Genomic DNA, 22752 nt, shown 5'->3' on the forward strand with positions numbered 1-22752 from the left:
CAGGTCACGATGCTCTCGTGACACAGACACATGGACACGCAGAGGAAGTGGAAAATCACAGTATACTAACATCAGAAAACATCCCGTCTATTCTGTGCAGAGAGAGGGGTGCCCGACACGGAGTGTATCTGTAGACATACGCCCTTAGAGGGAAGGAGCCAGGAGCTTGTCCCCAAAGTGTCACAGGCTCACTCAGAGATGGCCTTAAGAAGACACTCAGTTGCTATTTTGTTCTGGTAGTTTTCTGCATCATTTGAGTTTTTAGAAAAACATCTGACTGTGTCGGGTCTCGGTTGTGGCGTGCAGTCTGTGGTTTTGTCCTGGTCTCAACTGCCCTGCAGCATGTGGGCTCCTGGTTCCGCGGCCAGGGATCGAACCCGCATCCCCTGGCATTGCAAGGCAGATTCTTAACCCCTGAACCACCAGGGAAGTCCCAAGATTTGATTTTTAAACTGTGACTCTGTAATTTTTTTTTTTTTTTAAATAATGAAAACGTGAAAAATTTCTCTTTGCGGAGAAGCAGGAAGACTTTGGGTTTCCCAGGTGGTGCTAGTGGTAAAGAACCCACCTGCCAATGCAAGAGATGTAAGACACGTGGGTTGGATCCCTAGGTTGGGAAGATCCCCTAGAGGAGGGCATGGCAACCCACTCCAGTGTTCTTGCCTGGAGCATCCTATGGACAGAGGCGCCTGCGGGCTGTGGTCCACCGGGTCGCAGTCAGACATGACTGAGCAATTGAGCACACAACCACACAGGAAGACAATTCTGGCTCTTAAAGCTGGAAAGAGGCTTCATACACACACACAAAGGAAACAAAATTTTACTGGTGAATTGATATTTTCCAAGTTAAAAAAAAGTTTTTCACCCCATCTTGTTCCAGAAGGTTCTGCAGTGGCTTGTGAGGGTACAAAGACCAAATGCAAAGGGGACAGCAAGGACTCTGCTGACCAGGCTGCGGTGGGGTGGCGAACGTCCTGGGCCCCCCACACCCCCTGCAGGCACCCTGGCCGGGGCCAGCCCCCCACTCCCCACCCGATCCTTCGCAGCTGCAGGGCAGGACTCATGTTCTCCACTAAAGACAAGAGGGTGAAGGACCTCCCTGGCAGTCCAGTGGTGAAGACTGTGCTTCCAACGCAGGGGGCGTGGGTTCAGTCCCTGGTCAGGGACCTAAGACTCTGCATGTTGTGTGGCCATAGCCAAAAAAATAAGCAAATAAATCAATAAAAATAAAGATGAGAGTGTTCCCTGGCAGCATGTTACAAACAATATCGGATCATGAAAAGTCTGGAACACAGGAAGGTAGAGAGGATGACCTAGGGGACAGACACCGGTCGCTCTGATGTGACCACAAGCACGTGCTTGATTGGCTTCATCCGCTGTTTCAGCTCCGTGACGGACCTCACACCGTGCTGTCCTAAACTAAGACACGAGGACACAGCCCGCACAATCGCGCTAACAGAACTGAGAGTTCCTTAGTCATGCCACGCCCGGCCCACACGTGAATGTCCCCAAACATCTCTGTGGCAGGTTTGTTCAGAACCGTCAAGGTCCACACGCTGGAGGTGGTGGCGTTTCTCGGGCCCCGCCTCCTGGAGGAGTCCGTCTGCCTCTCCATGGGCACCGCCTGCCTCTGCCTGGCTCCCCAGTGCAGCCTGTGAGCAGGACCTGAGGCGGATGGCCTCCTCCAGGAGGGACCCCGACCAGGGGCAGGGGCCTCACCCCAGGAACGGGAGGCGGCACGCTCTGCAGCCTCAGCTGCGTCCGAGCCAGGGCTGCTTGGGCGGTGTGGGTCTGGAAGCTTCACTCGGTACTAGCTCTGTGCTCTTAGTGCAAAGACTGCTCTGTGCAGGTGAGGCCGGCTCCCCCGCAGGGGACCCCTCAGACCCACATGTCCCTCTCGGGGGATGCGGAGCCTGAGAGACGGGGGCGGGGGGTGGTGGTGATGGGCAGAGCTCGGCGTTGGATAGGTGCACCCTTCCTGGTCCCCGCCACCTCCAAGCCACCTGTGAGATGACACTTCACCGCCGTGAGAACCGGCAGCTCCCAACTTCCAGCTCAGAGCCCACCAATGGCCCTGGCCTGAGTCGGGAACGGATGGCCGGGACCCAGGAACGGAGGCTGTCCAACTGCCGTGTTCCGTCCGCTCTGTCCCATCAGCTCGGCCCGCTGCTGCTTTCAGTGGGGCCGTGGGGGGCCCTGAAGGGCAGTTTCCACGGGGAACAGAGACGTCTAATCCTGCCACTCAGGAAAACCAAGCTTGTGGACCAGATGTCCCCTCCAGCGGTGACAGGTATTACGTCTTGGCCTTCTTTGGCCTTGAAGGCAAGGCAAGTGTGGAAGCCGGATTTCAACAGCCCTTTTTTTTCAGTGCCCAGGTCTTCTCAGACTGGGCCGGGGGAGGCTGCTGAGGCTTTTGACTTTGAAATAGTAAGAGGTTCCAGGAAGCTGCAGCAGAAGAGACCCTGTGCCCTCCACGTGATTTCCTGATGCTTACGTCTCACCCAAGATCAGCGCCCGGAGACCAGCCCTGGGGGCACGTGGCCCCGGACGTGGATTCCTGCAGCCACCACTGTGGCCAATGGGTGAGCGGGCGCCGCCGTGACGACCCCTCCTGCTGCCCTTTCTAGTCAGCAACCCCCCGGCCCCACCAGATGCGCTCTCTGCACCTCTGGGCTCTTGAGGAGGTCACCTCACCTGATCTCGCCATGCGGGACCCTCTGCCCAATGCCCTGGAGATCCCCCGACCGCTGTGCCATTTCTGGTCTGCCCCGTGACTTCCTTCCTTCCTTCCGGAACGCTTCCTCCCAGGAGGGGGCTGCCACTCAAGAGCTGGAACCGGCCCGGTGCTCACACTTCCCAGGGCAGCCCCTCAGCCTACAGGGCCGGGAAGCAGGGGTGATAGGCATGCAGCCCTCTGAGTGGAGACACAGTGTCGGGGTCCCGCGTGACTCCTCTGCTGTGGCCTGGGACAACCCCCGATGCCGTGCAGCAGAGGGGCACGTTCCCCCCGACCCCCGGAGCCGCTGCGACTGGGTGAAGGGGCGCGTTCCTACGTGGCTGCCGCCCTCTTCCCCGCCCTCACCGTGCCCCCGCCCTCAGGGGGTGATGGGGGGTCCCTGAGACACCCAAGGGCACGTGGTACCTATCTCTCTGGGGAGAACCGAGGCCGTGGACCAGGGGGCCCCCACCCAGCACCCCGGCTCCGGAGCGCAGACCCCACCCTGACTGCACCCGGTGGGGGCCCTGACCGAGAGCCACCAGCGGGGCCAGGCTCAACGATAAGGTCAGCACCACGTCAGCACCGAGGGCGGGGCGGCTTGCTGGGCAGCACCAGATAACTGGCCTGGGCTTGTTTCACTGTTTGGGGGCTGTTTTTGTTACTGGGGTTTATGTTTTTTGTAGTTGAACATTTCAGTCCCTGGGTTGGAAATATCTCCTGGAGGAGGGCACAGCAAGCCACCCCGGTGTTCCTGCCTGGAGAACCCCACGGACGGAGGAGGCTGGGGGCTACAGCCCATGGGGTCGCAGTGGGACACAAGCGGAGCGCCCTCGTACGCACAGCGACACTGACACCCAGAGCCTGTCCCCGTGGGATCCCACTCTCGGGCTCCCCATGGGGCTGGGCCCCCAAGTGCAGCCAGTGTCGGCCGGCGCGTGCTCCCACCTGCTCTGGGAGCAGTGCTCCTGTGGGCGGGCTACAGAGGTGCAGGGTGAGCACGCCCACCCCGGGCATGGCCAACACCCCCCCAACCGCGGGCCGGGTCACCGCACCCTGACTGCCACAGAGAACGGGACGACGACCCTCAGCCCGTCCGCCCGGCCCCGAGGACCCCATCGAGGCCCTCGCAGAGCCCACCTGGCCTCCCCGGTGCCCCACCTCGACCAAGGCTGGAGACACACCCTGGAGCTCAGTGAGGATTCTCCTCTGGGAGTGAAAACGCGTGAACGGGGGTGGGGAGGACATGCTCCCGGGCGGGGACCGGGGACACCGCGGCCCCCCTCTCACCCCGGCGGTGCTGAGCCGGCCCGCCCGCAGGATCGCCGTGGAGACAGCGCTGCGAGCTGAGCTAGCAGGACCTGAGTGCCCGGCTGGGCAGGCTTTGTGTGCGGCGCCGGCAGGCCCTGCCAGTTTGAGCCCATCTTTTTCCTGCTCAAATGCCTCCCAATGCGCCCACACAGTAGAGATTAGCTGATAGCCATCTGTACTGGGCGGGAGGGGGGGAACGGTCCTTGGCTGAAGCCACTCAGCGGTCCGAGCCCCTGAGTCGTGACCTGCTGACCCAGCAGCCCGGCCAGCCCGGCGCGCTGACCGTGCAGGCTGATGGCAGACAGAGCCCGGCGCCCGGTTGGGAAGACTTTATTACTGACTCAGAGCAGGGGGCGGCCCGGCCCTCTGCGGACAGAGCGCTTCCCTGGGGGCCGAGGGCCGCTGTAAACAGGCGGGCGCGCGGGCGGGGTCCCAGGGGTCACGGGGCGCCCCCGTTCTGAGCCAGCTGCAGGTACTCCAAGTGCAGCTTCTCCTGCGCCTCGAAGAGCTTCCTCAGCTTCTTGGCCTGCCCTTTGCTCAGCTCTTTGCCTTCCGTGTCGTGTGTGGGCAGACCCTGGGGGGCGAGAGCACGTTGGTCATCCGGGACAACCCCCCCAACACCACACTGCACCCAGCACCCCGATGCGGGGAGCTCAGCCCACCTGCGTCGGCAGCCTCCTTGCAAGTGTGAGCTGAAAAGCGCTCAGCGAACACACACAAGAGCACTGGGGCCGGAGGGTCTCGGGAGGGCCCCGCTGCGGGGCCCCTGGCCGGGGGCACGGCTGTGCCATGCCCCCGGACCGTCTGTGGGGACAGGCTCTGCAAACCCCTTAACCAGCCCCGGCCAGAGCCCCGGGCCGCGCTGACGGAGGGCAGTCCTGCATGCAGGCTGGACCTAACCAGCCCACACGAGCCCGACTTCCTGGGCAGAGACGCTCCTCAGCTAAGTTCAAACCCCGGCCATCCCCGTTTCATGGTCTAACAATGTCCTGAAAAGAAAAAAAAGGCTCCTCTTACGTTTTCGTCGAACTTGGAGTATTTGTCGCTTTCCGCTAAGAACATCTCACTGGGTGGGATCTTCATCTTGGCCAGCTTTGCTGCCTGGAACACACATGTGGGGTCACTGTTACGAGCCCACAAGGGGGCCCCACGCCAGCCCCCAAGTTCAGGGAGCGACAGAAAGACGGAGGCAACACCTAGGCAGGGGGAGTTAAAGGCGGAAAGCAGAGGTTTTCTGTAGGACAGAGAGGTATGGGGCACATGGCAGGGCCAGGGCAGCCTCCCTGGGGCACCACGTGGACGCGGGGACGGAGGTGGGGGGCACCTGGGCCCCGAGAGACACAGACGGCAGAGTAGGGGTCAAAGTGCCTTCCAGCCGGGAGCCCCCCGCACTGAGGCAGACGCTACCTCCTGCTCCTGTCTCTTCCTGGCGGCCTCCTCTTTCTTCCTCCTCTTCTCCTCTTCAGCCTGGGGGACAGCAGACCCCCGTGAGCTGAGCCCCCCAGGCCCCCCCCCGCTCGAGGGCGAGGGCAACAGGACAAGCCCCCTGCCGCCCCCTGCCCGGCCCTGCTCTGGATACAGGGCAGGGAGTGGGCACCACACACAGGGTCACCCGCAGCACGGCCACCGCGAAGGCGGGAGCAGAGACCCGCCCGGGGCCAGGGACAGCACGGCGACCCCACCGGGCAGCGCCGTCTGGGGGGCAGGCAGGCTGGGTACTGGGCTCCGTGCCCGCGAGGAGCGGCCGGGAGCTGACCGTGGGTCTGCCGAGTCCCCCCGCGGCGCACAGCCCTCCCAGCGTCCACGGGGCAGCCCTGCTGCCTCACCACTCCTCTCCCGGGCCCACTCCCCCTGCCGTCAGTTCTCCCGGACAGCTGCGGAGGCCCTTCCCGGTCCCCCAAGCTCAGCTCGACAGCGGTCTCCTCCTATGGCCTCGTGGGCCCACCCCGTGAGCTGTGGCCAGCGCTTCTGAAGGGCGGCGGTTCCGTCCCCATTTCTCTGCAGGACACCGAGTCCCCGAGAGCGAGGTCGCTGATTCACGGAGCAGTGCTGCTCCCAGAGGTCTAGGGTGTCTGATGTGTGAGAAGGACATGTGCTGGCGCGGACAGAGGTGTGACACACTCACCCCCGGGGACGGGGAGGGTGGAGGTGAGACACGCTCACCCCCGGGGAGGATGGAGGTGAGACACGCTCACCCCCGGGAAGGATGGGGGTGAGACACACTCAGCCCTGGGGGACGGGGAGGACGGAGGTGAGACACACTCACCCCTGGGGATGGGGAGGACAGAGGTGAGACACGCTCACCCCCGGGGACGGGGAGGACAGAGGTGAGACATTCTCACCCCTGGGAAGGATGGGGGGGAGACACACTCACCCCCAGGGACGATGGAGGTGAGACACACTCAGCCATGGGGAGGATGGAGGTGAGACACGCTCACCCCCGGGGAGGATGGAGGTGAGACACACTCAGCCACGGGGAGGATGGAGGTGAGACACGCTCACCCCCAGGAAGGATGGGGGTGAGACACGCTCAGCCCTGGGGGACGGGGAGGACGGAGGTGAGACACACTCACCCCCAGGGATGTGGAGGACAGAGGTGAGACACGCTCACCCCCGGGAAGGATGGAGGGGAGACACGCTCACCCCCGGGGATGGGGAGGACAGAGGTGAGACACGCTCAGCCCCGGGAAGGATGGGGGGGAGACACGCTCAGCCCTGGGAGACGGGGAGGACGGAGGTGAGACACACCCACGGGGACCGGGAGAACAGAGGTGAGACACGCTCACCCCTGGGGGAGGATGGAGGTGAGACACGCTCACCCCCGGGGAGGATGGAGGGGAGACACGCTCAGCCCCGGGGTCAGGCTGACACATCAGGTGACAGGCAGGTGAGACCACAAGTCTGCAGGTCACCAGAAGCAACAGACCTCCCCTCACGCTCTGCACCCTTCATTAGGAGCTGATCCCGTTGTTGTTTAACTGCCAAGTAGTTACCTAGCTGGTTAGTCCTCCCTTTCGACATTTATAAACACTGGTGCTTTAATAAGAGTACAAACACTGACTCTTACACGGTGAAGCGCATGCACGCCCGTGGTCACCATGCGCTCAGTAAACACCCAGCTCCAGTCACTGCGGTTCCACTCACCCTTTTCTTTTCCTCTCTCTCTCTCAGTAAGGTGTCCCTGTCCACCAGCTTGACCACGGTGGGCAGTCCTGAAAGGCAAACGGCCGTGGGACTCCCAAGCCCAGCCCTGTGCCCACCACTCCCGCCCTCCGGGCCCCCAAAGGGAAGCAGGGAAGCCCCCCCTTACTGCTCCCACAGACCAAACGTTAACTGTGCCGTGGGGGGGACTTGCGGCTTGAGACTGAGCAGCTAGGTGTCACAAAGTAAGACTTTCTCCCGAGTGTTTAAAACCCGATCGTTCTCTGTGTAGCCCAAACCCCAGCCACGTCGGAAGACAAGCTCTGAAACTTGCTGATGATCCACACGACACAGGCTGCCTCCCAAGGGACGGGTCCCCGCAGAATCAGGGGCGCCGGGCAGTCAGGCCGCAGGAGCAGAGCCCCAGGTGTCGTCTTTCAAGACAGAGGGGGGCTGGCGTGATGCCCAAGGGGCACAATCCGGCCCCGTGGACCCTGCAAAAGGCGGGGTGCCCTCGGACCCGTCCCAGCAGTCCTCCCGAAAGCCAGCCCCACCTGGCAGCCCCCACCCAGTAGCCCCTCACCACAGCCAGAGGACCCACCTTCGTGGTCTTCCAGCCGCACCCCCAGCTCGGGCAGGATGTCGTCCCGCAGGGCGTCGCTCAGCTGGAGGACCTCAGGCACTGTGGGCAGAGGACACGGCTCAGTCCTCGGGTGCAGGACCGCCTGGGGCCCTCCGCTGGTGGTGGAGGCAGGTGAAGCCAACACGGACACCACGGTCACCGCTGAGCGCGGAGCAGCCTGCCGGGACCCTGTGGCCCGGGCACAGCTCGGGGCCCTGCTGAGCGGCAGGCTCGCAGACTGGCCCCGAGGACCCTGAGTGGGGACAGCGCGGCGGGACGGCAGGCGCGGGGAGACGAGGGCTCCGCAGCACGGAGGGAGCCCCTGGGAACACTGAGCCTCGTGGCCAGGGCGCAGCGGTCCTGGGAGAGGCAGCCGCGTCCCTCCACCCGGGACCAGGGACTTGCTCCCAGCCCCGAGGTCATGACCAGCCCTGGAACGGCTCCCTGCAGTCGGCACACCACAGCCAGCATGCTGGGCCTGGGGACCCGCAGGCGGGACCCAGAAAGGCGGGAGTGGAGGCGGGGCTCTCCAGGGACCGACGTGTGCCTGCAGGCTGGGGTGACCCCCACGGCTGCCCATGCCCCTCACCCAGAGACCCTGGCCCAGCAAGGGACAGGAAAGGGCCCCCACCCCCCACTCTGCCTCGGGCACCAGCGCTCCTGGCCAGGCCCACCCCACCCAAGGGCGGGGGCTGCCCAGAGCCCGGCTTGAAGGAGCAGAGGCCAGCCGGGCCCCAGCTCTGAGGGGTCCCCAGGAGCAGGCGGAGCGGGCAGGGCAAGCAGACCCCTCGGGAGGCCCCGGGCCAGCCTGGACAGGCCCTTCAGGTTCAGACAATCCTAACCCGTGCATTAGCCTCTCTGTTCATCCTACAGGCAGCACAAGCGACTCCTGGCTCACTCCCTTCCCGGCCCAGGAGCGGGGGGACCCTATGCCAGCCCGTAACGGACCTGAGGTGCCGACGCCAGCCAGGCCCTGTCCGCGGGGGGCGTGCACACCAGGGAGGATGCGGGGGAGGCCGGCTTGTCTGCACTGGGGCGTGAAGGACTTGCAAGGGGCCACCCCAGCTGAACCCACTCCTGCTGACTCCAAGAGCTGCTCCTGAGACCCTCTGGCCTGAGGCCTTGGCCCTGGGCACGGCAGGTTCAGCTGGGGGCAGACCTGGGCCCGCAGGCCCTCCACCCACCCTGCGCGTGCCTCCCCGCAGCTCTGACCGCGGCCATGGGGTCGCTCGCCCGCCGGTCCTGTCTCCATGTGTCCCCAGGCCCCAGGGTGCTCCTGCCGCCCGCTGGGGCCCCACCTGTCCACTCACGGGTGAATGAATGAACGCGCGACTTGCACATCCCAGGGGACGTCCGAGCCCCCACCACACGCGCAGCTGGCAGGCAATCTCCCGCTTCCTGACACCTGTTCCAACCCCGAGACAGGACTGGGGGGACGATGGTCTTTATGTCTGGCTCCTCCTCTCATTCTGCCCTGGGGGGCCCTCACTCAAAGGCCCCCCGAGGAGACCCCAGGGCGCTGGCCGAGGCACGTGCCCAGGGGCCACTCGCGCCCTGACAGGAAGCAGGCCAGCTCCACCGGCACCGCTGCGGCCTGGGGGCGATCCTCGAGGTGGGCCGCCACAGAGACCTGCTCTGGTCCGCGGAGCACAGGCCTCCCTCCAGGCTTTCTTTCCAAACCTGTTTGCTACTTTACAGCTGCTTTCTCCCCAGCCTCCTCCGAGTCACGGATCTGAAGAGGGTCTAGTGCCCAGAAACAAGTACAGAGCTCCGATGACTCAGCAGCAGGACAAAGGGCCCAACTGAAAATGAGCCAAGGGCCTGGGCAGACACGTCCCCAGAGGAGGCGAGGAGACGGCCAAGCAGCTTGCTGCTCATCATCACTTCATGAAAACCACAGCCACGATAAGGTACCACCGCGCACCCGCCAGGATGGCTGTCACAATGATGCACAGAAAATGATAGGTGTCTGGACAACGGCTTGGACAAACTGGAACCCTTGTGCACCGTATATAATGGTTCAGCCACTGTGGAAAGCGCTTTGGCAGGTCCTCAAAAAGTTAACGGGCTTCCCTGGGTGACTCAGGTGGTAAAGAATTTGCCCTCAATGCAGGAGACCTGGGTTCAATCCCTCGGTCGGGAAGATGCCCTGGACACAGGAACGGCTACCTAGTCCAGTACTGTTGCCCAGAGAATCCCATGGACAGAGGAGCCTGGCGGGATACAGTCCGTGGGGTTGTAGAGTCGGACAAGACTGAGCGACCTGCGGTATGCTCACCACACAAACGTTAAACAGAGAACTGCTGCACGGCCCCTCAACGCCTCTCCGAGGTGCGCACCCGAAACTCCTGAACTCAGGGAGCCCAGCGGATGCTTACACACATGCAGCCACAGCAGTGCTGGGCACCAAGGTGCAAGCTGTCCACACATTCATCCAGGGCTGAAGACGTGAACAGAACGCCGCACGCGCATCCAGCAGACAATCACAGATTAAAAAGGGAGGGAGCACGGTCACATGCTACAGCTTGGGTAACCTTGAAAACGTTCTGCTGAGAAGCCAGACAAAAACAGCCAAAGAACAGGCTGGAAGGGTTCTGCTCCCTTTCCCTTTTGGCAAAAATCCCCATCGTTATCTCTGCATGAGACTCAAAAGAAGTCTGGGAGAACAGAGTGAACTTAAGAGACAGGAGAGCCGGGCTAGCATCCCAGGGATTCTACTGACCCTGGAATCTGTCTGAACTCCTTACGGAACAATGGGTCAAACAGACAGACAGACAAACAGACAAGGTCGTGTGCTGTGGCTGCTGTCCAGTCGCTCAGTCGTGTCCCACTCTTAGCGACCCATGGACTGCAGCGCATCAGGCTTCTCTGCCCCTCACCATCTCCCAGAGTTTGCTCAAACTCACGTTCAATGAGTCAGTAATGCCATCCGACCGTCTCGTCCTCTGCTGTGTGATCTGTTCACGTAAAATGCCCACAACAGGACAACCCCAAGACAGAAGGCAGGCTGGTGGCAGCCGGAGGCTGGGGGAAGGGGGTGCCTCTGGAGGGTGGAGACGTTTGGGGGCCGGAAGGGGGGGGCGCCACACAGGACCGGAAGGCACTCGGAGCCTGAGCCCAAACGGGCACCTCAATGTGGCAGGTTTATGTCATGTGAATTCACCTCAATAAACTACTTTTTTTTAAAGGGAAAACCCTAACTGGATATTTTCAAGGAATTCAATAAACTGACTCTTAAACACATGGAACAAATGTCTGAGAACAACTCACATGCCCCTAAAAGAAGAGCACAGGGGGAGCTGGCCCCGGGGAGGGGAGAAGCTCGCACGCGGAGATGCAAGGTTCCGGCCCTGCCACCGCCACGCCGGCAGCGGTGAAGCCAAGGCTTCCGCCCGGACAGTCCAAGCTGGAGGAGCGGCCTCCGAGTCTGGGGCGGAACCGCGTGCAAGGCCCAGACAGGAGTGGAGGTGGCCCCGTGGAGGGAGGTGCTGGGGTGGACATGGGGGAGCAGGGTGGACCTGCCCCAAGTGGGGAAGCCAGCGGGGCTCCCGGAAGGACGCGGCTACACGGCCGCCAGGGGGGCCAGCAGAGAAGAATGGGCTCCCTGGACGCAGGCCCGGGGGCGACGTCCCTGGGGCACCCGGCAAAGCGTGCCAGGCGCGGGGGCCTCTTGGCCCTGCAGATGCCACGCTCTGAGCGCAGCTCCAGGAGGGAAAGAGCGCACCCTGCTGTGGCCATCCGCAGGACCCCCTCACTGTACCTGCAGCCTCGCCCCCCCCACCTGCACGACCCAGGGCTTCGCGGCCCACCACAGGGTCACGTCAGCCCTGCTAGTCGCCATGAGTCCCGACCACCACAGTGGGACGTGGACTGCCCTTCTGACGCCATCAGCTGCCCATCTGACAACTGTTCAGAGCTGCCCGAGAGGGCACGTTCCGACCCCCTCATCCTCAGGCTCTCGGGCGAGCACGAGGGGCCGGCAGGGTGCAGACGGCGAAGCCACCCCAGCAGATGTGCATCACCACGGGCCTCTGCAGGCAAGGACAGGACCCCTCCAGTCCCCGGCCTGCGGACGCCCCAGAAGCGGAGCTCCGCCAGGCGCAGCGCCCATGTGGGCGCGCCTCACCTCTGTGCTCACGGGCGATCCGGCGCACTCCTTCCCGGAACTCCGATAGCACCTGCAGGTACGGCATGACCGTGGACTCCAGCTGCAGACAGAACGTTCGGGTCGCTGTGACCGGCGCCCTGTTCGTGAAGGCCCCTGCCCGGCACACGCGCCTCGGAGCGGGGCTGCCAACGGCTGTGCGAGCCCATCCAGCACGGGGCCCACAGGCATGGGGGCACCCGCACGGCGGCACGGGCAGCACAGTGAGAGGGTCCCCCCACCAAGCCCAGCAGCGGCCCGCCCGCGGCCCACAGGAGCCTGGTCTCAGACGTCCAGGAGGGAATGCGGTCCTGGCCCGGGAGGGCTTCACTCACATTGAGACTGGTTCCAGCTCCTCCGATGGGAAAACCCAAGGAGCTTTCCTCTTCTATGGCCCCAAAGACCTAGGGAAAAAAGCAAGCGCGCGCAGGTGAGAGACGGCAGGCAGGGATCGTGTCCACGAGGGACGGGCGGCGGTGCCCGAGACCCTGCTCGGCGGGGCGACGGAGGGCAGTTAGACGTGGAGACACAGGGTGAGGTGCCCGCCCACTGTGCAGGACAGGTCCAATTCCTGCTGCCCCTCTGACCCCCAGCCAAGGCCACTGGACCACAGAGCCTCCTGCAGGGGCCCCAGGACTCGTCAGCAGGAGGAGAGCGTGCCGAACGACGCTTCGGGACCACTGGCAGGAAAGCGCTTCTGCCCGTCAAACCCCGGAAGAGGGGGACGAAAGCCGAGGCGGAGAGGCTGGGGGTGCGGCTCCCAGGGCCCGCGGGCCCCCAGCGGTACCGACACCAACCCGTGGGCAACCAGCGGTCCCGGCGCCGACCTGTGGGCAACAGTGGTCCCGGCTCTGACCCACAGGCCCCAGCAGTCCTGGCGCCGACCTGTGGGGAACCAGCGGTCCCGGCGCCGACCTGCAGGCCCCCAGCGGTACCGGTGCCGACCCGCGGGCCCCCAGTGATGCCAGCACCGAACCTTTGGGCAACCAGCAGTCCTGGCACCGACCCGCGGGCCCGCAGCGGTCCCGGCGCGGGCCAGCTCACCTTCAGCATGTGTGTGAGGTAGTGGGCGATGCTCTCTAGCAGAACACGGTGGGGCCTCCTCCTGGCAGCCTTCCGGGCCGCCATGTAGAGGTTGCACTGGCCGACCAGAGCCCGCATCTCCTCCAGGACCGTGCGTGTGTCGATGTTGTCGCAGAGGGCTTGGTGAACCGCGGCCTTCTTCTTGTAAAAGCTAAGCGGGACAAGGAAGGCCGGGCGCCATCAGATGGACCACTCCGCCCAGGGCAGGCCGCGCCGTTTCTGAGCGTGGCTCCGCACGGACACCAGGGATGGAGTCACCAGCTGCCCCCAGCGCTGGTCAGCGGGCATGACGCGGGGACCACGGGCCTGCAGATAAGGGACACCTCACCTCTTGTTCAGCTCTGTTTCCTCGTCCTCCCACTTCTCAAACTGAGCGGCCACCTCCACGGGGGCTCGGAGGAGGTCTTTCACGTTTAAGAAAAACTCCTGAAGTTAGAAAACCCCATTCAGAATTCCCGAGAAGAGCCTGAGCTGCTCTGGGCACCACCCCCCCCCCACCCCCCACACACAGCAGGAGGCAGGAAGGAGGCTGAAAGGTTTCTCTGTGGGACTGGAGCCCCATCTCAGCCTTGGGGCCCCGCGGGGCAGCTGGCGGGCGGGCCTGGATGAGAGGGTCCCATGCAGGCGAGACAGGGTGTCTCGGGAAAGTGGCTGAGCCGCGCCCCATCTCAGCACCCACGTCCCTTCTGCCCGGGAGGAGCGCGTCCGTCGCGGGGCCGGGGGGCCTGGGGCGGGACCAGGGGGCCCTCGCGGGGCCGAGGGCCGGGGCGGGACCGGGGGCCGGGGCGGGACTGGGGGGCCCTTGCGGGGCCGGGGGGCCCTTGTGGGGCCGGGGGGGCACCTACGTTGAGGAGCCTCTCGTACTGCAGCGCCGACTCCATGGTGTTGGCCGAGTAGTCCAGCGTGTCCTTCCACGAGTGCATGAGGAAGGCCAGGCGCAGCTGGCGGGCTGCAGGCAGAAAGGCGGCCTGAGGCTCCAGCCGGCCACGCCCGCCCGACAGGGACGCCAGCTCTCCTTACCTGAGTGCTTCTTCAGGGCGTCTTTAATGGTGATGAAGTTCTTCAGCGACTTGGACATCTTGCAGCCCGCGATGGTCAGGTGGCCCGTGTGCAGGAAGTACCTGACCCAGCAGTCGTTCTCAAAGTAGGCCTGGGCACACGGGGCAGGAGGGGTGGGAGCAGGGGTCAGGGGCGCCTCTGCAGGCCCAAGGGGGCGCAGAAGGGGGGACCCCTGTGCTGGGCAGGGCCCTGAGGAGGTGAGGACGGGTGGGTCCGGGCCTGGCTGCGAAGGCCAGGCCGTCATGTGTGAATCAGCCCAAACAATCTGATTCACACGCCCCTGACTCGGAGGCCAGGCTCTGCTGGAGAGCACTTGCCGCCCACCCCCGCCCCCCACCCACGTGCCGGGACAGCAGCCGCAGCCCTCACCTCTGACTGCGCCAGCTCGTTGTCGTGGTGGGGGAAGCGGAGGTCGAAGCCCCCTCCGTGGATGTCCATCGAGGCTCCCAGGAGGGTGCCCGCCATGGCCGAGCACTCGATGTGCCATCCGGGGCGCCCCTGGGGACCCACAGTCGGTGAGGGAGCGCCCCGCCTGGCCTCCGTGGGCGCAACCCCCAGAAACCCAGCTCTGCGGCAGCGAGGGGTCAAGTCCCACATGTGGAAAAACCAAGGGGGACGGCAGGCCAAAGAGGCCTCGGTGAGCTCCATGAAGGCTGAGGCCGTGTCACTGCCGGACCCCTGCTCCGACACCTGTGGCTCTTGGCCACCAGGACTGTCGTCACAGGCAACGTCAGAGGGCGGACCTGCCCCAACAGCTCAGGTCAGAGACGGTCAGGATGCAGGCCTCCAAGGTGCTGCAGTCCCCTCCCACCAGCCACAGAGGGGAAGACAGTCCCGGGAAGAGAGGTGATGACCCCACAGGGGTTGGGCCTTGCGGGGACGCATCCCCCGCCCCAGCCGGCACTCACCTTGCCCCAGGGGCAGGGCCAGGATGGCTCCCCAGGCTTGGAGGCCTTCCAGAGCGCAAAGTCGTTGGGGGACCGCTTCTCACTCAGGCGCTCTGCGGAGACGCTCAGGTCGCCTGTGGACATGGGGAGTGTGGGATCGTCTTCGCCCAGGGACAAGGGAATTAGTTACGTGTTTATTATCATGGTCAAGCCCTCCTCCAAATTGACCGTGACCAGAGTCTGGAGCTGCCCAGGGTCCAGTTACGAAACCCCAAATGTAGCTCAGAAGCCATGGCCTCATGAGCCGAAGTCTAAGGGCCATGACGTCCTCAGGTCATGAGACCCAGGCCTGGACCCCCACCCCTGCCCCCCCCTGCCACCCACCCCTGCAGCCCCTGCGTCAGGATGATGACGGAGCCTGTTGTAGGTATTGGGTGCTGTTCTCACCGGCCGCCTATGGGACCCCGGCTCGAGTGGGCAGGGTCCTGTACTAACATCCAGTGGCCTCTTGGGCGGATTCTGGGAAGTGAGAGCCGGGCCACTCTGCATAGCCTGCTGGGCCTGGATGCTGCAAGTTGGGACCCCCGCTGGTCCCCCCAAAATGAGAACCCACCCACAGGAGAGCTCCCAGACCACGCGGACACAGCCGCTGCTGTGAACGCAAACACCGCCCTCAGCCCACCCTGGACGCAGAGTGTGCCCCTGGGGGTCGGGGCTGTGCTGCATGAGGCGCTCAGGCCCGAGAGGGTCTTGCCAGACCCCTGGTTGAAAACTCCAGAACAGGAGTGACATGTGTGCTCACATCCAGGCTGCAAACGTGGCCACTGAAGAAGCAAGGTCCGATGCTGTAAAGAGCGATAATGCACAGGAACCTGGAATGTTAGGCCCATGAATCAGGGCAAATTGGAAGTGGTCAAACAGGAGATGCCAAGAGTGAATGTCGACATTCTAGCAATCAGCGAACTAAGATGGACTGGAGTGGGTGAATTTAACTCAGATGACCATTGTATCTACTACTGTGGGCAGGAATCCCTTAGAAGAAATGGAGTAGCCATCATGGTCAACAAAAGAGTCTGAAATGCAGTACTTGGATGCAATCTCAAAAATGACAGAGAGATCGCTGTTCGTTTCCAAGGCAAACCATTCAATATCACGGTAATCCAAGACTATGCCCCAACAACTTATGCAGAAGAAGCTGACGTTGAACGGTTCTATGAAGACCTACAAGACCTTCTAGAACTAACACCAAAAAAAGATGTCCTTTTCTTTATAGGGGACTGGAATGCAAAAGTAGGAAGTCAAGAAACACCTGGAGTAACAGGCAAATCTGGCCTTGGAGTACGGAATGAAGCAGGGCAAAGGCTAAGAGAGTTCTGCCAAGAGAACGCACCAGTCACAGCAAACACCCTCTTCCAACAACACAAGAGAGGACTCTACACATGGACATCACTAGATGGTCGACACCGAAATCAGATTGATTATATTTTTTGCAGCCAAAGATGGAGAAGCTCTATACAGTTAGCAAAAACAAGACCGGGAGCTGACTGTGGCTCAGATCATGAACTCCTTATTGCCAAATTCAGACTTAAATTGAAGAAAGTAGGGAAAACCCCTAGACGATTCATGTATGACCTAAATCAAATCCCTTACGATTATTCAGTAGAAGTGACCAATAGATTTAAGGGACCAGATCTGACAGAGTGCCCGAGGAACTATGGACAGAGATTTGTGACACTGTACAGGAAACAGGGATCAAGACCATCCCCAAGAAAAAGAAATGCAAAAAAGCAAAATGGCTGTCTGGGGAGGCCTTCCAAATACTTGTGAAAAGAAGAGAAGTGAAAAGCAAAGGAGAAAAGGAAAGATATACCATTTGAATGCAGAGTTCCAAAGAACAGCAAGGAGAGATAAGAAAGCCTTTCTCAGTGATCAGTGCAAAGAAATCGAGAAAAACAATAGAATGGGCAAGACTAGAGATGTCTTCAAGAATATTAGAGATACCAAGGGAACATTTCATGCAAAGATGAGCACAATAAAGGACAGAAATGGTATGGACCCAAAAGAAGCAGGAAGATATTAAGAAGAGGTGGCAAGAATACACAGAAGAACTATACAATAAAGATCTTCACGACCCAGATAATCACAGTGGCATGATCACCCACCTAGAGTCAGACATCCTGGAAAGTGAAGTCAACTGGGCCTTAGGAAGCATCACTACGAACAAAGCTAGTGGAGGTGATGGAATTCCAGTTGAACTATTTCAAATCCTGAAAGATGATGCTGTGAAAGTGCTGCACTCAATATGCCAGCAAATTTGGAAAACTCAGCAGTGGCCACAGGGCTGGAAAAGGTCAGTTTTCATTCCAATCCCAAAGAAAGGCAATGCCAAAGAATGCTCAAACTACTGCACAATTGCACTCATCTCACACGCTAGTAAAGTAATGCTCAAAATTCTCCAAGCCAGGCTTCAGGAATACGTGAAGCGTGAACTTCCAGATGTTCACGCTGGTTTTAAAAAAGGCAGAGGAACAAGAGATCAAATTGCCAACATCTGCTGGATCACTGAAAAAGCAAGAGAGTTCTAGAAAAACATCTATTTCTGTTATTGACTATGCCAAAGCCTTTGACTATGTGGATCACAATAAACTGTGGAAAATTCTGAAAGGGATGGGAATACCAGACCACCTGACCTGCCTCTTGAGACATCTATATGCAGGTCACACGAGACTGGTTCCAAATAGGAAAAGGAGTACGTCAAGGCTGTATATTGTCACCCTGCTTATTTAACTTATATGCAGAGTACATTATGAGAAACGCTAGGCTGCAAGAAGCACAAGCTGGAATCAAGAAGAAATATCAATAACCTCAGATATGCAGATGATATAACCCTTATGGCAGAAAGTGAAGAAGAACTAAAGAGCCTCTTGATGAAAGTGGAAGAGGCGAGTGAAAAAGTTGGCTTAAAGCTTAACATTCAGAAAACTAAGATCATGGCATCTGGTCCCATCACTTCACGGAAAATAGATGGGGAAACAGTGACAAGACTTTATTTTCTGGGCTCCAAAATCATTGTAGACAATGACTGCAGCCATGAAATTAAAAGACACTTACTCCTTGGAAGGAAAGTTATGACCAACCTAGACAGCATATTAAAAAGCAGAAACATTACTTTGTCCACAGAGGTCTGTCTAGTCAAGGCTATGGTTTTTCCAGTGGTCATGTATGGATGTGAGAGTTGGACTATGAAGATAGCAGAGTGCTGAAGAATGGATGCTTTTGAACTGTGGTGTTGGAGAAGACTCTTGAGAGTCCCTTGGACGGGAAGGAGATCCAACCTGTCCATCCTAAAGGAGATCAGTCCTGGGTGTTCATTGGAAGGACTGATGCTGAAGCTGAGACTCCAATACTTCGTTCGGCCACCTGATGCGAAGAGCTGGCTCATTGGCAAAGACCCTGATTCTGGCAAAGATTGAGGGCAGGAGGAGAAGGGGATGATAGAGGATGAGATGGTTGCATGGCATCACCGATTCAATGGACATGGGTTTGGGTGGACTCTGGGAGTTGGTGATGGACAGGGAGGCCTGGCGTGCTGCGGTTCATGGGGTCGCAAAGAGTCAGACGCGACTGAGCGACTGAACGGAACTGAATCTCTTTACGACAGAGCCCTTAAGGAGGAGTCACTGGACCCAAATGTGTGACAATGTACACGAGGAAGCTGAAGCCTGACAACGAAGCCACCCTCAAACCGGGACAAAGACTCCCGAGTCTGCGGAGACTCAGTCAGCGACCAGGGACCCCCGTTCAGTCTTGGACGGCGCATCCTGCAGCTGTAACGCAGAGACCCCCACGTCCGCCTGGCTGTGAGAGCAGACAGGAGCAGACACCCGCGACACCTCCTAACTGTTCACTGTCTTCTACAAAGTGTCACACATCACATCCTTACAGCCACGTGTCCATCCAGCATCACGTTTCAAAAGTCTGGACGTGGGTCCAGTAAGTACTTAGGCGCCATGTAGCTAATGGTGAAATTTAAATGTAAGGACAATAAAATGTGAAAACTGTACCCATGGTCAAAAAAAAAAAAAAGGGCAAGAAAAACATTTTTACGGCCCCAGAGCTTTCCAGAACCGCGGGCAGCAACAAGTGCATCTGGTGGTGTGAGAGGGTGAGAGCACAGAAAACACTTATGAATTAAAGACAAACAGGACCCCGCCTGGTCCAGGAGAAGCCTCGAGTCTCTGTTTAACACGTCTGGTTAAGGAGGGCGGGGGGCCTGTCTTTACAGGCGGGTCACTCTCGCGGTGGCGACGACACGGCCGTTCCGAGCGGCTGCCGGCGTTCTGAGTGTGTCGCCTGTTGCCAACCTCTGCACAAGGGCTCTCGTGTTCAGTGTGAGTGATCACGGTGGACGACGGGCTGCGGTGTAGAACTAAATGCATTCCCTGGCCTGAGTAAGTCTCACACATCTAGAACGAAGCTGTACTTGAAGCATACCATGACATGAAACAGCCAAACTCTACACAGATTAAACACCGGTACTCAGAAATTACTTTTGCTTTTGTCCACCCCCAGAGCCGAGGCTTCGAGATCGGAGCTGGCTCTGATCAGGGACAGCTCTGACTGTGGCCCAAGTCCCCCACCTTGGTTTCCCCGCAGCCACCTTACAGACGACGGCTGCTCACTCCTGTCCCGGGACGGGGGCTGGCCTGCCCCCACCCGGCGTCCACTCCGGGCCCCTCTGGGGTCTGTAAGTGAGCAGCCCGTGTCTCCTGCCCCTCTGGGTGCCCTGGGGTTTCCCTTCCCAGGCTCCCTGCTGCCCCGTGAAGGTGCTGGGTGCTCACTCAGCAGGTCACCGTCTGTGTCCTCTCCACACCGCCGGGCAGGAGTCCAGCCCGGCCCAGCCCGACCCTTGGGGACTCTGGGTGTCAAAAGATCGGTCAGCTCCAACCTGGACACCGAGGCCTGTCTGCCCCACAGGACGGCACTGTGGCTGCTCACTGCTCTGTTCCTTAGGTAATAATACACTCGGGTTCTCTGTAGAAAGCTCCTAAAATCCCTCAAGTTTTTAAGCCAGGGTCCCCGTGAACCTAGGCGCCCACAGCCATGCGGGCTGAGGCCACGGCGCAGCCGGTCCGCTTACCTTCCCCCTCGTGCAGGGCTTTCTGATCCCCGACGGCCTCGGGCACCAGCTTTCCATAGCTGTGCCCCTCACTGTTGGCAAACTTGACTGTGTCGAAGTACACGGACCCGTTTGAAGCATAGCTGGAACACAAAGCCGTCGGGGAAGGCGTGACGAGCCGCCCGGTGGGCCGGCCTGAGGACCCAAAGGCCATCGGGTTCTGCTCCGCGCCCTGTGCAGTGGGCAGGCCAGCAGGCTGTTCAACACGGCCACCCAGTGGGCCAAACAGGGCTGTGAGGAGCGGGGCTGGGCCGGGGGCCGCTCACTCCCCAGCGGCCTGGCCCGTGCCCTGCCCCCTGCCCGGGTGACTCTGCCCTGCAGGCCGCCCACGCCTCTGCCTGCCTGCCCTGACCCCGAGCACCTCGCAGTCTGACTGCATTCGGAAAAGGGGCCTTTACAGAGAAGCTCAAGTTAAAACAAGGCCTTCAGGCTGGGCCCTGACCCAGCACGACTGGTGTCCTTGAGAGAGGAGGTGGGGACCCAGGGAGGGACGGGGGGCGCGTGCCCTCACAGGACCGCTGCAGCCACGCGGTGACCCGTCCGCTGCTCACGTGCCGTGCAGCTCTGAGACGGGAGCCCGGGGCACCACCACCCTGGGCAGGTCCCCGCACCTCCCTGCCCCTCTCCCGGGCGGGCGGAGAGCTGCGCCCCCGGGCACATCTTCCCAGAGCCTCGCACTCACCCGTAACCGTTGTCCACGATCTTCTGGACAAAGTCCACAATCTCCGGCACGTACTCACTAACCCGGGTCAGGACGTCAGGAGGGAGGACCTGGGGATGAGGTGAGGCCGGCTCCAGAAGCCTCAGCACCGCTGGGGCCCAGGTGCCCCTTGCCCCTCCCCCACCCCCCATCCCCCACTCTCTTTTTAAACTGAATTTGCACACAAAATGAAGATGGTCTGGATCCCGTGAGGCCTTTGGTCATGGGGCCCCCGGCCCAAGAGACCAAGGTCAAGACCGTCGGCAGCACTTACGTTCAGGGCCTCCATGTCTTTGTGGAACTCTGCCTCCCAGAATTTGGGCAGTTCGGAGAAAATAGAATTGTCCGTCACCTCACTGCCGTGCAAGGAATCCAACCAGTCAGAAAGCACATCCTTTGCTTCTTCCAGCAACACCTGAAGAAAAGGAAGTGGATGTGTGCACCCGCGTGCAAGTTCCAAGGTTCATGGCGGGTGTGGTGTACGCGTGTCCGTCTCTGCCTCGCGCGTACAGACGCTGTGCACGGCCAGCACCCAACCTGGGAGGAGACCCAGAGCTCCCATGGATGGCCTGGCCGTCCAGAGGCTGGAGCTCTGACTGCGTGCCGGGGGCTCAGGGTGGGCCAGGAGAGGCCCAGTGGTGCGGCGGGGCTTCCTGGGGCAGGGCGGGAGGGCACACGGTATGGTCACCCACAGCCTGGACGCCTGCTCTGGGGGAGGCTCAGAGCAGCGGACGGAGCCGTGGTCCAGAGGCAGGTCTCCGTGCCCAGGCCGCCCCGCCGGGCACATGCCATCAGCTGAAGGCCCCACGTCACGACCACAATGGTGCAGCATTGGAACGAGTCACGTCCTGTCACTGCAGTCCTCACATCACACCCAGAAACAGCCATCTGAGATGCAATGAGACAGCATTAGGGCTGCGCCCGAGCCCCAGCGGCCCAGAAGCCCCGGAAGATCCAGGGCTTCGGCTCCTTAGCTGGAGCGGCGACGGGTGTGCGGACAGGCAGGCGGTCTGCGGTCCACTGACGGGGACGCAGGCAGAGGACAAGGCGAGACGAAGGGCGCAGGCAGCCTGGAGGGCAGAGGCGGGCGGGGCAGCCCCGGAGCAGCCCCCAGACAGAGCAGAGCTACTGGGAAACGTCCCAGGACCCAGCTGGTTCCTACAGCGGGCAGGCAGAAGAGGCAGGGCTCCAGGGAGGCAGGGCTGTCAGGCTGCAGCTGGAAGCGAGTTCTGGGCCTGCCCCACATGCAGTGGCAGAAAGCCCACCGCTGCCCGCAGGATTGACACAGAACAAGACAGAGCAGAGGAAGCAGGTCTCAATCAAACGAACACCTACATAACTCAAATCAAAGGGGAAGTAAAAACCTATTGAGAAGCAGAAGAATAATGTCAACATAGGTGGAAGCAGCAAAAACTTTACTTGGAGGAAAATTTATGGCCTTAAAGGCTTAAACCAGAAACTGAGCTAAACTCCTAAGTGGTGGGACAAAAAGGAACAGAGAAAGAGAAAAGAAGGAAGCGGGTAAGAGAGATGGGGCAGCGGCTGGTAAAAGAGGGACTAGGGTTCCAGCCCCGCCTCCCAAGGTGTGAAAGCCGCCACCCCGTCCCCAAGACGAGTGAAAGGGTGTCACAAAATGAGGAGTCAACTGCTCCTGGTGGATCCGAAAGGGAGGGTACAGAAGAGCGTCACATGATGATAGAGGGGCGATTCTCCAGAGACACAGCGACCCTCGATATGCACGCACCTCACGATAGAGCATCAAACACAGCAAGGCAGACACCGACAGGACGACAAGAGGAACAGGTGAATCCGGTGTCGCAGACGGAGACATCAGTGGGCAGATCCAGCAGGCAGAGACTCAGAAGGAGCGGCTGAACTCAACACCACCATCAATCAACTGGATGCAACTG

The 22752-nt window shown here is 60.8% G+C and overlaps 1 protein-coding gene across 4 annotated transcripts in view; it reads right to left on the reverse strand.

Annotated features, from left to right (window-relative positions):
- Positions 1-804: 804 nt before the first annotated feature.
- The window catches only part of CARS1 (cysteinyl-tRNA synthetase 1), a 44493-nt gene continuing 22545 nt past the window's right edge, over positions 805-22752 (reverse strand). For 3 of the 4 annotated variants that reach the window (XM_061161421.1, XM_061161429.1, XM_061161449.1), the window contains 16 exons: positions 21117-21257; positions 20825-20913; positions 20104-20225; positions 14985-15097; positions 14446-14574; positions 14038-14167; positions 13863-13966; positions 13346-13443; positions 12979-13168; positions 12270-12338; positions 11917-11998; positions 7770-7850; positions 7172-7239; positions 5435-5494; positions 5045-5128; positions 805-4601 (listed from right to left, as the gene is read on the reverse strand). In XM_061161421.1, coding sequence (XP_061017404.1) covers positions 4467-4601; positions 5045-5128; positions 5435-5494; positions 7172-7239; positions 7770-7850; positions 11917-11998; positions 12270-12338; positions 12979-13168; positions 13346-13443; positions 13863-13966; positions 14038-14167; positions 14446-14574; positions 14985-15097; positions 20104-20225; positions 20825-20913; positions 21117-21257 — 1695 coding nt within the window. In that variant the 3' untranslated portion in view covers positions 805-4466. Of the gene's footprint in view, positions 4602-5044; positions 5129-5434; positions 5495-7171; positions 7240-7281; positions 7663-7769; positions 7851-11916; positions 11999-12269; positions 12339-12978; positions 13169-13345; positions 13444-13862; positions 13967-14037; positions 14168-14445; positions 14575-14984; positions 15098-20103; positions 20226-20824; positions 20914-21116; positions 21258-22752 lie in introns of those variants that run through there. The other variant, XM_061161439.1, reaches the window with a different exon arrangement.

This window comes from Dama dama, chromosome 2 (genome assembly GCF_033118175.1).
Source record: "Dama dama isolate Ldn47 chromosome 2, ASM3311817v1, whole genome shotgun sequence".
In the NCBI taxonomy this organism is placed as follows: domain Eukaryota; kingdom Metazoa; phylum Chordata; class Mammalia; order Artiodactyla; family Cervidae; genus Dama; species Dama dama.